The sequence below is a fragment of the Misgurnus anguillicaudatus genome, chromosome 22, assembly GCF_027580225.2.
Source record: "Misgurnus anguillicaudatus chromosome 22, ASM2758022v2, whole genome shotgun sequence".
Lineage (NCBI taxonomy): Eukaryota > Metazoa > Chordata > Actinopteri > Cypriniformes > Cobitidae > Misgurnus > Misgurnus anguillicaudatus.
In genome coordinates, this window is record NC_073358.2 from 43,398,344 (window position 1) to 43,412,836 (window position 14,493).

The 14,493-nt window shown below is 38.3% G+C and overlaps 1 protein-coding gene across 2 annotated transcripts in view; it reads left to right on the forward strand.

Moving 5' to 3' along the window:
* Positions 1–14,493, forward strand: part of LOC129439794 (transmembrane protein 132C) — a 281,641-nt gene that overhangs the window by 189,310 nt on the left and 77,838 nt on the right. For both annotated transcript variants that reach the window (XM_055198605.2, XM_073861061.1), the window contains one exon: positions 10,730–10,913. In XM_055198605.2, the coding sequence (XP_055054580.2) occupies positions 10,730–10,913 (184 nt within the window). The remainder of the gene's footprint in view (positions 1–10,729; positions 10,914–14,493) is intronic.

A 14,493-nucleotide genomic window follows, 5' to 3' on the forward strand; every position in this document is an offset into this window, starting at 1 on the left:
TGATTTTAATTTAATGAAACTTCTGCTGTTTTGAACAGACCTGCATATGAACCCTCTTGAGCACTCAGTGGGGTTATTGTTGAGTGAATATGCTTTATGAGGCTGCATTCAAATTCACAATGACCTAAATACCACAGAGAGTCTCAGTGGGGAAATGACAGTGTGCAAGAAGCATTGTGTTCACGACCGGGCAGAAGAAGATAGAATGAGAGTGAAGATGAGGGAGAGGACAGGGAAGAAAGGTAGCATGACATTTCCTGTCTCTTGTGGGCTATCTTGGCCATACACACCAACACACACATACACAGCACACAATAGCATACAAGCGTGTGTATGCATAAGTCGCATGGACTTCGCGCATTACCATTAGGTCGCTGTGCTCCACCCGTCTGTCACTGCGGTTACCGTCTGCTACCTACTGGAACGCCATGGCAACCACGAATTTCACGACACACTCCCCTGCCCCTCTCTCTCTCTTTTTCCTTTGTCTTGTGGCATCTTTAGTCTTGGCTGGGAGCCAGCGGTCAGTAATGAGGATATGACATTGTCTCTCTCTCTCTCACACACACACACACACGCTCACTTTTTGAATGCTGACTCTCTAACCTGCCTTGCTTGTGCATAGCAAAATAGCAATTGGGTCAATGTCTGGCATTATAATTAGTTCACCAAACCTCTAAGTAGCCATTGTTCCTCAGTGCTGGGTTGAACTTGAGCCTCAGCCAAAACAAAGACGTTTTAAATTCTACCTCAATGCCTCATGGGAGAAGGACAACATATGGGAACATTTACATTGGGTCTCAGTAATGATGATCTCTAATCTAGTCCTCCAACAATAAACGTGCCAGCTAGTGTAAGCGTCACTTACAGTTTTTTTAGAAAATGCAAATATCAAATTAACTTTGTTGTCAATATATTGACTACTTAATGATATATAAAATATCAAGTAGTCAATATATTGGCAACAAAGTTGCAGTGTAATCTCTTCCAGCAGAGTGTCATGAAAATCTCGAAGCGTGCATTTAAAAATATCATGATACCTGAAAATTCTCCGGAAAATCTAGTGACACAAAATTCCGATGTGGGTGACTGAATGCTCTTGGCTCGCTCTTTATGCGGACACCTGCAGTGGATCTCTCTTAGGCGATGTCCTGAAAATACACGTTTACCTAAGTGAACACGTCATGGGTGACAAATGCTTTCTTTAATCTGGCTGACTGAACTTCTTTCTTTCGCTTCTGTGTCTCTTCAGCACTCTAAAACAGGAGGTTAAACAACAGGCGAGTGATGTATAGTGGCACCTCTTCCTCTTAGCCGGTATCGGTTTCTTTCCTGCCTCATCTGTAAGTGTAGCGGCCACAAACCATGAACTAATCAATGATGGCTAATTAATACAGCTGAGAACAATGCGACTGGCCACTCCTTTCCTCTCTTATTCACTTTAATTCATTATGTCTGAGAGAAAAAGAGAGAGAGAGAGAGAGCAAGTGAACTTAAGTGAACTAATATGTGTGAATGTTAGATTTGTGATTTGACTTCGATCCCCTGATTACTTTTTGTCTATTAACTTTTTTGAAGTAAAGATTATTGCTCAATTGGATTAGAGTTTCAGAGGGGATGAGAATGCAAAAAAATTAAAGATAATTGAAATACTGTATGCATGCTGATTATACGAAATTTCTTTCTAAAGCCTTTTACATTTACATTTAAATGTTTAGCAGATGCTTATCCAAAGCGACGGAACCAAGCCAATAACATGAGAAGGTCCGTATAAAGTCACTTACAGCTTAAAAAGTTTTCAGTACCATTAATAACACAACCTAAATAGAGAGATACAGAAGATTAGTAGTTTTTTTTCTAGGCAGGGCTATTAACATGATCTAGTCAAGTGTTTTGACGTGTTTTTTATGTTTTTTATAAGTTGTGACGTACCGGACAGAGTTTGTGACATCATTTCACATTTTACACCTCCTTTTATTATTGTTAAATATTTTACTATATTCCTCTTTTAAAGCACAGTTCAACCAAAAATTGTAATCTGTCATTATTTACTCTTATTACACGGCTCTCTGGAATGCTTGATTCTGATTGGTCAGTTGAGACATTTGCAGGTTCGTTCTTTTCAAATAATAACCGCTCCAAAGTAATAACGCATAGTCGGTACTACTTGTATGTTTTAAATCCCTCCGCGCCAACAAAGATTACTGTTTGACGCCATCTTGTGACAAACACTGGACAACCACAATTAAGAATGGAAATTTTGACATTCATTTTAACATGTACGGAAAAAACAAAACATTTAAACAGTGAATAGAAGAACGAACAACGACAAGACACAGAGAGCTTACTGAGACTGAACTTGACAAAATAGAGCATGACAGCTACAAAAAATACAGAATGGGCATTAAAACTTCTCAAAGACTGGTTAAAGAGAAAAAAATGGAGACAGACAAGTATGAAGCAGAGGATCTTAATAAAGTACACAGCAAAAACTCCAGTGTTAAATTAACTCTCACAGAGTTGATTTCAACACTTTTTCAGAGTTTATATGGCTCCACACTTATCAGAGTTAAATGAACACTTTCAAGAGAGTTAATTTTTTAACACTAGGTCAGAGTTAAAATTTTAACACGAGGTCAGAGTTTCTTTGACTCAAATAAGTGTTAGTTATTTTTTTAACACTAGGTCAGAGTTAATATTTTAACACTAGGCCAGAGTTTCTTTGACTTAAAAAAGTGTTAAAGGGGTCATATTATGAGATTTCTAACATGTAAAATAACTCTTTGGTGTTCCCAGAGTGCAAATGTAAAGTTTTAGCTCAAAACACCCCACATGTAATTTACCTGTTAAAATTACCACTTTGTAGGTGCAGGCAAAAGTGTGACATCTTTAGCTGTGACCATTAAAATGCAAGTGAGCTGATGAAATGGAAATATTGATCACAATGATGGTGACTTTAAATAAAACATCCAACAAACTCTACAAGTAAGATGTAAAATGCAATTTTAGGTTTCAAATAGAGATGGTGATAGAGAAGATAAAGTTACAGAGGAGCATTAAAAAAAATAGTGTAAACAATTTAGTTTTACTTACAATTCAATCTGCAGGACACATGGAAATGAAAGACTGAAATGTGTGGGCGGAGTGTAATTACATCTCCAAGGAGTTAGTTTAACACCGCCATGATTAACTCTGTAGATTAACCCCAACTCTGAACAACAGTTTACTCTAAATATGTTAAATTTACTCTTTGGGTGTTGAATTCAACTCAGAAATGTTTAACACTGAAATTTTAACTCTCCAGTTTTTGCTGTGTATTACGATCATTTTATGCATCTGTGCAAAGTTTCGCGGAAGGATAAAAATGTTAATTTAAAACAAATATGCCAATAAAATGTTTCAAATTCATATTCATGTCCAGTTTTTTTCTTATGTGGCAAGTAGCCGTGTAATAAGCGGGATAATGTAGAGGCAGCAGGTAGTTATCGGGAAAATAAGTCCCGATCACACTGTCGGGGCTTATTTCCCGATAACCACCGGCTGCCTGTACATTATCCCTTACATGTTGTTTGTGCTCCTGTATTGCTCAGTGGTAAAGCATTACTAAGTTGCATTTAAGCATATATGCAGACGTGCGTGTCGCGAATCTGCCGCCACAAATTGCAAGTCTGGAAAAAACTGGTATGGTGTGTTCCTGATTCTCAACCTGTGGATTTTTTCATTGCTAAAAGGGAGTTTGGGAACTTATAGCAAACATAGATGATAACAGGTTTACTCAAGACGAAGGTAAAGCTAATATTTTACATTTTAGCGATGACGCTGGTAGTAATGATTCTCTCAGACCAATCAGTGATCTACAGTGTTTTTGCGTCATGTTTTGGTATCTGCTCGGGTCGCTTGGAACCCCAAACAAGGTGGTACTTAAAAAAGTATTGGGTACTACGTACTGCACACAGTGAAAAAGCCTCTGAAAGTAAGCTGACCCGACCCAACCCGTGGGGTACTATGCAATGGAAAAGCGCCATTACAATAGATCCGAAAAACCAGAGGTCTGACCCGAGACTTGAGCGTGGTCGGGTCTAAAAGTTTCATGTGTGCCCCGGACATAGGTCGGGTGTTATAGTGGCCTAAAATCTCTGGTAATTTAAAATTAATGTGTTTTGGACTTGAGTAGACCCGAACTATTTAGCATGTTTCCATCGAGTCCTTTTCCAACCCCTCCTCTGTTTGCCAAGAGAGCTTACGACATTGTGTGGCTGACGGTAGGTTAATTTTTATTGAGACAGACCTGTCAATCAATTTTAAATGCACATTTAGCAGTTACCTTGGTGTTGCGGGGCTGCAGACTGCAAACACATTGGTGCCATTTACATTCTAGTCGGGTTAAAAAATTGTCAATGTGTCGGGTCAGACTCGGGTCTAATTTTCTTGTGTTTGTCTTGTGTCGGGTCTTTCTTTTTAAGAAAATTATTTATGCACGTCGAGTTCGGGTAAAGAGTGATTTGGGTCATTTTGAGGTCTTCTCGAGTCCAAAGAAATGTATCCGAGAAGACCTTAGTTCGAACCAAGGGGCAACATTCCGGTCTCTGTCGTGAAGCCAAAGTGGAACTGACTTAAACTTTAATTTATCGGCTGGCCAAAAGAGACAGGCTACAAAAGGGAGTTAATTCCATAGATCCCCCCAATGTTAAAATGCCAAACTTTACAGCAGAAATAAATATGTTTACAGCCTGGTAAAAAAAGTGGTTTTGCTCTATATAGCTAGTTCATGACAACTATGGGGGGGGGGTTTGTTACTCATCAGTTTTAATTATTAAGCTTTAAAGGGTGTGACCACTGCTGTCTCCACCGTCGAGCCAGGTCACCTAAGGTCCACCCACGTCCCACCTATTTGCTGATTTTCGGTTATCCGCGAGTGAATTGCTGCCAAGATGGCGATGGCAGGCATCGCATACTTCGGCTTAAAAAATGCTCTTCAGAAACCTACGGACACTACATCTATATTTTTTACAGTCTATGGTTCGAACCCAGGGAGCACACAATTAAAAAATGTATACCTTGTAATGAAAAAAAAGATAGCTTTGGATAAAAGCTTCTGCCAAATGCGTGAATGTGAATGCACTGTATCTTTTCAGCAAAATGCAATTTAAAAAAACGTAAAGCATAGACATCACTACATTTAGATGTATTTACACTGCAAAAAAAATATTTTCAAGAAAAAAAATCTTAGTATTTTTGTCTTATTTTCAGTAAAATATCTAAACATTCTTAAATTAAGATGCTTTTTCTTGATGAGCAAAACGACCCAAGAAATTAAGTCTAGTTTTTAGAACAAATGTCAAATTTAAGTAGAGCTGCAAATTTCGACTATTTTTTAAACCGATTAGTCTATCGATTATTTTTTCGATTAATCGAATAGTCTAAAGATTTTTTTTTACAAATAATAAATGTAACATCTGCTATTAATGCCAACATTTTATTGAAGCATTTTCTCAATTAAACAAATACACAAACAGTGCCAGTGCCAAGGAAAATAAAACAAATCACATAAAAACAAGTCCAACATTAATTCAGCCTAACATAAACAGTGCAAAAGGGGCATTATTCACCTTAAACAAATAAAATATATTAATATTAAAGAAGTAAAATAAAAATAAATCAAACTGAATAATAACTCCTTATTAATATAAAAACATGTCATATTGTACTTAATGATGACTCTTCATTAGTTTATGATTAGTACATGCATTTACTCAGCATTAGTTCAGACTGAAGTAAAAATAAGTTCATTGTGATTCATGAACCCTTATTATAAAATGTAACCATTATATTATTACTGTTAATATTATATTACTATCAGTAGTAACGTTACTGCATTCTCATTTAGCATCAACTTTAACATTTAACTTTTCTTAAGTCTCGGGTAAATACAAATTTAGTTAGTATGATCTTCTAATATTTTATAAACGGCGTTTACGCTGCTGTTACTTTAAATAAACGCATGTCAGGAATACCAAACGAGACAAGCTTTTATAATATCTGCGCACATAGCAAAAAAATAAGCTATGGGAACTCCGCGCTGCCAGCTGGCTTTCAGTGCACGCGGGCACATGCCTATCTCAGTGTAACAGTAACTTATTATTTTATAACTTCTTAATATAAAAAGTTAAACATGTCCCGCTCTTTATTTACTGTTTCAACATACTGCCCAGACGCGATGCAATGTCGTGTCTGTCAGGCGTCTCGCAGCTTGTATTAAACTAAGATGTAAACACAGCTGTATTAAGCACAATATATGCCTGCATTGATTCTATTGTTGTATAAAAACTTACTGTAAAAATTCAAATACTTACGCTGCCGTCGCGTCATTTTGAGGTCGGAGAGCTCCAGGTTGTTTTCTTTTAAGATGATCATGCGCAGATGTTGCGCTGCTGTGGTATGCCATTTCAGTTTTACACAGTATGTGTTTTATTTGGTCTCTGCTTAAAGTATTCCCACACTTTTGATCACGTTCTGGCTGTTTGGTATTACACTTGTATTATCCGGTCGGAGCTGAAGCCGCCTTCATTTGAAAACGTAAACAATGCGACGCATCGACGCATTTCCGGCAAATCGACGTAATTACGTATTCGACGTAATCGACTACGGCGACGCGTCGTTCCAGCCCTAAATTTAAGTGTAGGTGCATAAAACAAACAAATCTGCAAATGTGGTTAGCAAAAAAATCGTGAGAATTTGTCTCAGACACTGAATTCAAGAAACATTCAAGAAAAATGTGCTTACCCTATTGGCAGATTTTTTTTTTTGCTTGTTTTATGCACAAAATCACTTAAAATTGATATTTTTGTTCTAAAAACTAGACTTATTTTCTTGGGTTGTTTTGCTCATTAAGAAAAGCATCTTAATTTAATTTTTTTTGTTGATATTTTTACTGAAAACAAAACAAAAATACTAAGAATTTTTTTCTTAAATAATTTTTTTTGCAGTGTATACATTAAAAAAATAAGACAAATAAACCTAATGCAGAAAAAAACTAGTTTTGTTTTAGAGAAATTAAAAAAAACATCAAAACTAAATTCAATGTTAACTGTGAACTATTCCTTCAAAATAAAAAGTCTTTTTTTAATGCTCTCTTTCTTATTGCCCTGCTTATTTTCCAGCCATTTCTAATGCTTAACAACTTTCCTCGAATGCAAAATAACTTTCCTGTCTTCCCCGCTCTTTATCTGCTTCTACATAACTAATCCTCTTAACGCATTGAACGTCCTCTTCGGTGCTTTTATGTATAATTGTGTGTGCGTGTGGTTTGTGTGTCTGTGGCTCATTGTTCAGGGTAACCGAGTGTTTGGGCAAGATCACTGTCTGTCTCAAAGCCTGAGTGAATAATGATAAACGCCTATGTTATTAAGAGAAATGACATTGCGCTTCCATGAGAGACAAAGGGAAGCTGTGACTGATTCTTTTTCCCGTGCTCTCGTATTCCGTAACATTATTTATTTCTCATTCTCTGACTGGCCTCTCCCTGCGGACATATGTCATCTCTGCAATACAGTATTGTCTGTTGCCTTATTGATTCATTTACTGCTTCCCGAAGAGTTCTTTTGAAGGAGGAAGGGGTCAGTCGGCGTACCATCCATCAAACGGCCGATTGGCCGAGCGTAATTGAAATCGTTTTCCAGGGTGTCATAGTGCAGATGGAGAAGGGGGAGTATGTTATTTGGCCCCTAGTCGTGCGAGGTCAAAGGTGGAGCCAGAACATTTAATGTGGTCGGGATCTAACCATGTGTGCTCTTTGGAGAGAAAAAGAGGAGGAAGAAATCAGGGAAATGTCTTTGCTGTTTTAAATCATTCTTGTGTTTGTCTGCATGTCCCGTTTGAACAGAAAGAAACCAGTTTGATTCATTTTACATGCCATTTAGGGTCATTATAATAGCCTAATAAAATGTTGGATATGTCTCTATTAATGGCTAAACAGTTATTTTGAAAGATTGGGGTCAAACAGGGAAGAACCTAAGAATTGGGATAAATTAACTTTAAAATTGTTTATATTTGCCCAACAATGGGTTAAAACAACTAAAGATTTTTAAAGTGTAGACTCACGAACTCCAAAAAAATGTATCTGAATTTTTCTACATTTATAAAAAATACAATGTAACCAAGAACACACCAAACACGGGGCATTGCGTTACTCGTTCTAGATTACATGTGGGATTTAATATTGTGTCATGCAAATTTTTCGCTCAAGTTGAATATTTTCAGCTTGGGCGAAGATGCGTTTGAGGCAAATATCACGTGTTTTCGCGGCAAATGCGCCATATCGCATCATTTGCATCGCCCCACGCAAGGACGCGTTTGATTGCGTCTTTGCATTGACCTTGTATGTAATCTCCTTGCGCAAATCGTTGAACTCACGTTTGGTGTGTATGCCCCATTACAGTCGCCTGTGGGCAAGCTGCCTAATAGTGAGCTTTAGTTACTTTTGCACTTTTATACAAACCCTTCAAAGTTATTCATTAAAGGGATAGTTCAACCCAAAATGAAAATGATATCATACATTATTTACGTGTTTTTTCTAAACCTTTATGAGTTTCTTTGTTATGTGGAAAACAAAGGAAATTTTGATCAGTAATGGTAAGCACACAGTTGACGGTACTCATTTGTTTTCCTACTTTGGAAGTCAATGGGTACCATCAACTGTGCGTTAACTATATTGATAAAACAACATCTGTATTGTTTAACAGAAGAAAGACACGCATGCAGGATTGAAACATGAGGGTGAGTAAATAATGACACAATTTTTATTTTTGGGTAAACTATCCCTTTAACATTATTGAGATGCATTGCGTTGGGGCTGTATGTCTTTCAAAAAAAAAAAAAAAACTTCTAATGGGTTCCTATTGCTTTTATTTCCTCATCTGTGCTCTGCTCTGCAGATGTGATTACTGTGAGGAACATTTTCATATTGTAAACATCTCTTGAGATGCGTATGAGACATGAGACATTCAACTGAAATTTAAACATGTACTAGGCTTTTTAAGTGTAATTTGTAATTTCTAAACAATAACTGTTCTATTCACAATTTGTTATAATCATAACTTGCATTTTTTTATTGATATGACTTATGAAAAACACATTGATGTTTCCTTCTGCTGTATTCAATTTCACTATTACAGTTTTTTCTATTTCCATTGCTGGAATTTACTCTCTTCGAAACTGTAAAGCAATCTATGGTTTCATATTCCATCCAAAATTATGCATTAAGGGCCAAATTCAAAGAATGTGTAACATTAAAACACACAAGTTTTAAAGATACGAAGGATGTGTCACTCACTGCCTATATCATCTCGCAATGCTTTGCATACAATTTGGGGGTTGTAAATAAATTAAATTAAATTAAAGTTGCAGTGGAAGGAATGTTCTAATTAAATAATTAGATTTAAAAGAAAGCACCACCGTTTTTCAATATTTTACTATGTTCTTACCTCAAATTAATACATGCCTATCTTTTTTCAACTCATGCACTTAATCTTTGTGCAGCGCCTCGTGAATGTGTTAGCATTTAGTCTAGCCCCATTCATTCCTTACTGTGCATTCAGACCGCCACCGGCGAGAGCGTCAAAGTGGCCGGAAGTCATTCATTTTCAATGAGAGCCGGCGGCGAGCTCCGGCGAGCAGGGGCGCGGCGCGTCATGTACAGCGTGAGCGTCGAGGAGAGTTGAAGTCAGCTCAACTTTATGGTAATGAGATATGACGCGGTTCGGCGGCAACCAATCGGAAGGCGGAAATGTTCGGCGGCAACCAATCGGAAGGCGAAAACCTCCGCCTGAGAGGAGTTCAGAGAATGCATTCGTGCGTCAGAGCGTCCACTACGCCTTTTCTTTAGCGTCGTTGGCAGGGCAGCCAGAGCTTTTATTGACGCTCTCGCCGGTGGCGGTCTGAATGCACAGTTAGGATCCAAACACGGATACATTTGGAAGCCACCAAACACTTCCATGTGTTCCCTATTTAAAGACTGTTACATGAGTATTTTACACGAGTAAGTATGGTGGCACAACATAAAACGAGGCAGATAAAATATGAGAACTATATTGTATGGCGGAAGAGCACTTAGTTTGCAGCACTTCGACCTTGGCTGATGTTCGAAGTGAGGCAAAATAAGTGCTCTTGCACCACATTTTATTTTGTGCCACCATACTTACTCATTGTAACTACTCATGTAACAGTCTTTAAATGGGGAAAACATGGAAGTGTTTGGTGGCTTCTAAATTCATCCGCGTTTGGATACTAAGGAATGAATGGGGCTAGGCTAAATGCTAACACATTCACGACGCGCTGTTCAAAGATTAAGTCCACGCATTGAAAAAAGATAGGTATGTATTAATTAATCTAAGTTGAGGTAAGAACATAGTAAAATATTGAAAAAAGGTGTTGTTTTCCTTTAAATAGTCTTCCATTTTTTATTCACTGTAGTCACTAAATATTTGTTTTTCTTGTCTAAAACTCGAATTAGTTTTTAGATCATTAGACGTTTAAAACCGGTTTCCTTTATACACAAAATGCTGCCTGGGGATCTAAGACTCATACACATCAAACCACAAGATGATGTCTGACTTGTGGCACAAGGGCAGTAGTTGTACTCATCTAAAGCCCTTATTTTGCCTTGATCTCTGAGTGTTTCTCACTCGTCCGTGCTCTCACCTAACATCCGTCCTTCTTCTTTCTTTCGTAGATCTGATGGTTCCTTCTATGAGATCATGTGGGTGGACTTTGAAATCGACAATTTCATCAACCTGCAGTCATCTCAGTCTGTCCGCTGGCAGATCGAGTATCCTTCTACCGGAGCATCAGCAGAAGTGATCACCACCGTCTATATAAGCCAGAGAGACATACAGGGTATTGTACCCCTCGCTGAGGTGAGGATCCATCACGCATCCCAAAATGTTTGCTTTTGTTGGCCCTATATTTAGGCTGATCTAACTTACAGTATGTGTGGAAGTCATATCAAATTGCCTTGAAACTTTGCAATTGGATGCACAGCATTGGTTTTCGACATCATTGACTGTGGACAAATTCAAGGTCCAAATTTAAGTTTTCACTTTTCTTCTCTTTTTTCCTCTACTCCTATCCAGCTCTCTCCTAGGCTCTTCTGTTCTCCTCTCATCTTTTCTTTTTTCTTTTTCTTTCCTTTTCTCGTGTGTTCTTTTAATTACATATAAACCCAGAGTCTGGTGCTGCTTACCTGCATTTGGTTTGCGTGTCTCTTATTTTCTCATCCTAGCACCATTTTGCCCCAGTTCATGCTTTAATCAAAGCCAAGCATCCTGTGTAACATGAATGAGTGGAATAAACTTCATATAGTATACATTTACTTGTATTAATATTAGGGAAGCACCAATATTCGGCCACCGAAAATTTCCGACCGAAAAACCAAAAATGCTCTTTTGGGCTTTTTATCACCGAAACAATACGACCGAAATGTTGTGATGACGTAAACAGAAACCGCCACCTGCACGTGCTTGTCTGAAGCAACATGTCTGCGTTGTGGACGTATTTAATCGCAAAAGGGCACTAGAAGTGAGCAGCTTTCTGTACACACAGACGCACATGCGGACACGGTTGAATGTGTCCAGTCCAGTTTCCGTCAGACGTGATCATCACTATGCCCTTCAAAGATCAGAACTCTTGATTTGTAAACTTTAGAGAGAGTTGCGCTACTGTGTCTCATACTGTAGTCCATTAACATACATTTTGCAATAAAGCAATGAAAAATGTTACAGTTTATGCTGCGCCATTTGGATTTTGCCCTCCGTCTGTGTGTGCGCGCACGTTTAAGTGCACTCAGTAGTGCATGCATGGGGAGACGCGTTTCAAAAAGCAAGCAAAAATTAAATCCTTTTGTTATTGAGAGGGCACATACAAACAAAATGATATACATCGTATTTTTTTTCTAATAAAAACATTTGTTTATGTATGTATAGATTTAAATCAGCAGCCAATCTGTGCTTATTTGCTCTTAAAGAGACAGTAACCTCAATTAACCTACTTAAGTCTATGTCATTAATGTTAATCAAACAACCCAAGACAAAGAGAAAATCACTTCTGTAGCTCTAAAAATAATAATAATTATATTTCATTTATACAATAAAGACAGTGTTATTATTCATTTAATTAAATTTCTGTACCTAAAGATAATTTCAGACCTTAATTAATGTGCAACTTTGTTTTTTTTTATAAAAGTTTGCAATTTCTTTATTTGTTATTAGATTTTTACCACCCCTTTTTTGCTGATCCGAAAAATAATCCGATCCGTGTCTCAAAAACTGTATTGTGATCCGAAGCGTGAGTTTTGTGATCCGTCACACCCCTAGTAGAGTTAGTACACAGTCATAGCCATAAATGCAATGGTACTAATAATTGGCATAATTATTTCTTTCGTGTTTCGGTTTTCGGCCTTGGTTTTCTCTTTTTCCATTTTCGGTTTCGGACAAGAATTTTCATTTTGGTGCATCCCTAACCCCGGATTTCCACCGGCTGCGGATCTGCTGCGGAACGGCGGCGAAGTCAATTTGTTTCCATTCAAGTCAATGTGTGTATTTCCACTGACTGCGTTCCGAATCTTCTATTTTTAACGGATGCCGGACAGCTCCACAGGGCGGAGCCATGACTATATCGCGTGATCATACCTGAATTCGCGAGATCTCGTGTTGTGATCTGGGCTGGTCCAGCAAAACATCATAATTTAACGTCATAATGGGCGGAGACAGAACTAGATATCGCACGATCATCACGTGAATTTGCGGGACTTCACTTCAGCACGCAGCCGCTCTGCAACAAATACGGAACTAGTGGGTATTGGCAGACGGCGTAGTGCGGAGCCGTAATGCAGCGGAGCCGATCTGCAGCCGCTCCGCAGTCGGTGGAAATCCGTGGTAATGAATATCCATATACAGTATAGGAAGAAAGTATAGGAAGATGGTAAGACACTGCTTTCAGTAACCCTTGGCTCTTTGCATACCATTTAAAAACATATATCCAACTATTTTCAATGCAGGTACTTAACTGAGTCTTTCAGACAAGCAGCTTCCTGTGGTTATTTGTACTATCACAGCAGTACTCTGTCATATCATATCAGAAAAACACAGTGCGCTCTTTTTGCAAATAGACAGTAGCATCTCTGCACTTTCTAAAACACAGCATGAGCAGTCAGTACCAGAGATAAGAGAGACTGTGTTTATGTGGATGTTTGGCCTGAAGTTTAAACTGCTGTGGAGTTTGTGTCACACACATTTGTGGACTTTTTTGTTTGTGTCTTTAATAGTATGATTTATTCATATTTTTCCACCATTTTCCTTCTTATGAAGGAGAAGGATAAACATCAGCCTTTAAACCTGCGTCATCCATATGAGTGCTACACATCGACATGCCTGGCCATGGCTCAGACACTATTGTCTGTTTTAATCACCCACGTGTTTTGACGCTCTGATAGGTCAGGTCATGTGTTTTTGCCCTGCTGTTTGGAGCATGATACATGTGCCCACGGCAGGGGGGAGAGATGACTCTCACGGCCCCACACCGGGCTGCCCTGCTGGGGTACATGACTCCAGCATGCTCCTATCAGCACTCTCTCTCCATGACGCCTCGTGTAATGCTGAAAAGCAGTTTCCAGTGTGTGTGTGTGTGTGTGTGGGGGGGGAGTTGTTGAGATGCAGAGACTGATGTCAGGAAGATGGACCATCTCTTTCCAAAGCAGAGCATCATTTAAGAGTCACTCCAAATTTATTAGCTATTTAAACACGAGTAAAAGCACTAAATTGTGATATTAAGATGATTATAGACCACAGTATTGCTCTCTTCATTGATCTCTTTCTTTCTTTAGTTTTTTCCTTCCTTCCCTTCCTCTTTACTTCATTTCTTTATTTCTTTCCTTTCTTACCTCCCTCCCTTCTTTCTATCCTTCCTTCATTCTTCCCCCTGTTGCTCTTCCTTTATTTCTAACCTTTCTTCCTGTTCTTCACCTTTCTTTCTTTCTTTATTTCTTTCTTTCTTTCTTTCTTTCTTTCTTTCTTTCTTTCTTTCTTTCTTTCTTTCTTTCTTTCTAACCTTTATTTCGTTCTTTCTTTCTTTCCTTCCCTCCATCCAGCGTTTCTTCTTATTTGTTTTTTTCTCCCCCCTCCTTCTCCCCCTTCCTTCTCCCCCTTCCTTTTCTTATGTCCATTCTTCCTGTTTTGTTCCCTTTCCCTCTCTTTTTCTTTCTTTCTTTTCTCCTTTCTTTCTCTCTTTCTTTTTTCCTTCCTTCCTTCATTCCTTCCTTCCTTCCCTCTTTCCTTCCTCCCTTGCCTCCCTCCCTCCTTTCTTCCTTCATTGCATTCTTTCTTTCTTTCTATCCTTCCTTCCATCCTTCCATCCTTCCTTTTCTTATGTCCATTCTTCCTGTTTTGTTCCCTTCTCCTCTCTTTTTCTTTCTTTCTTTTCTTCTTTCTTTCTCTCTTTCTT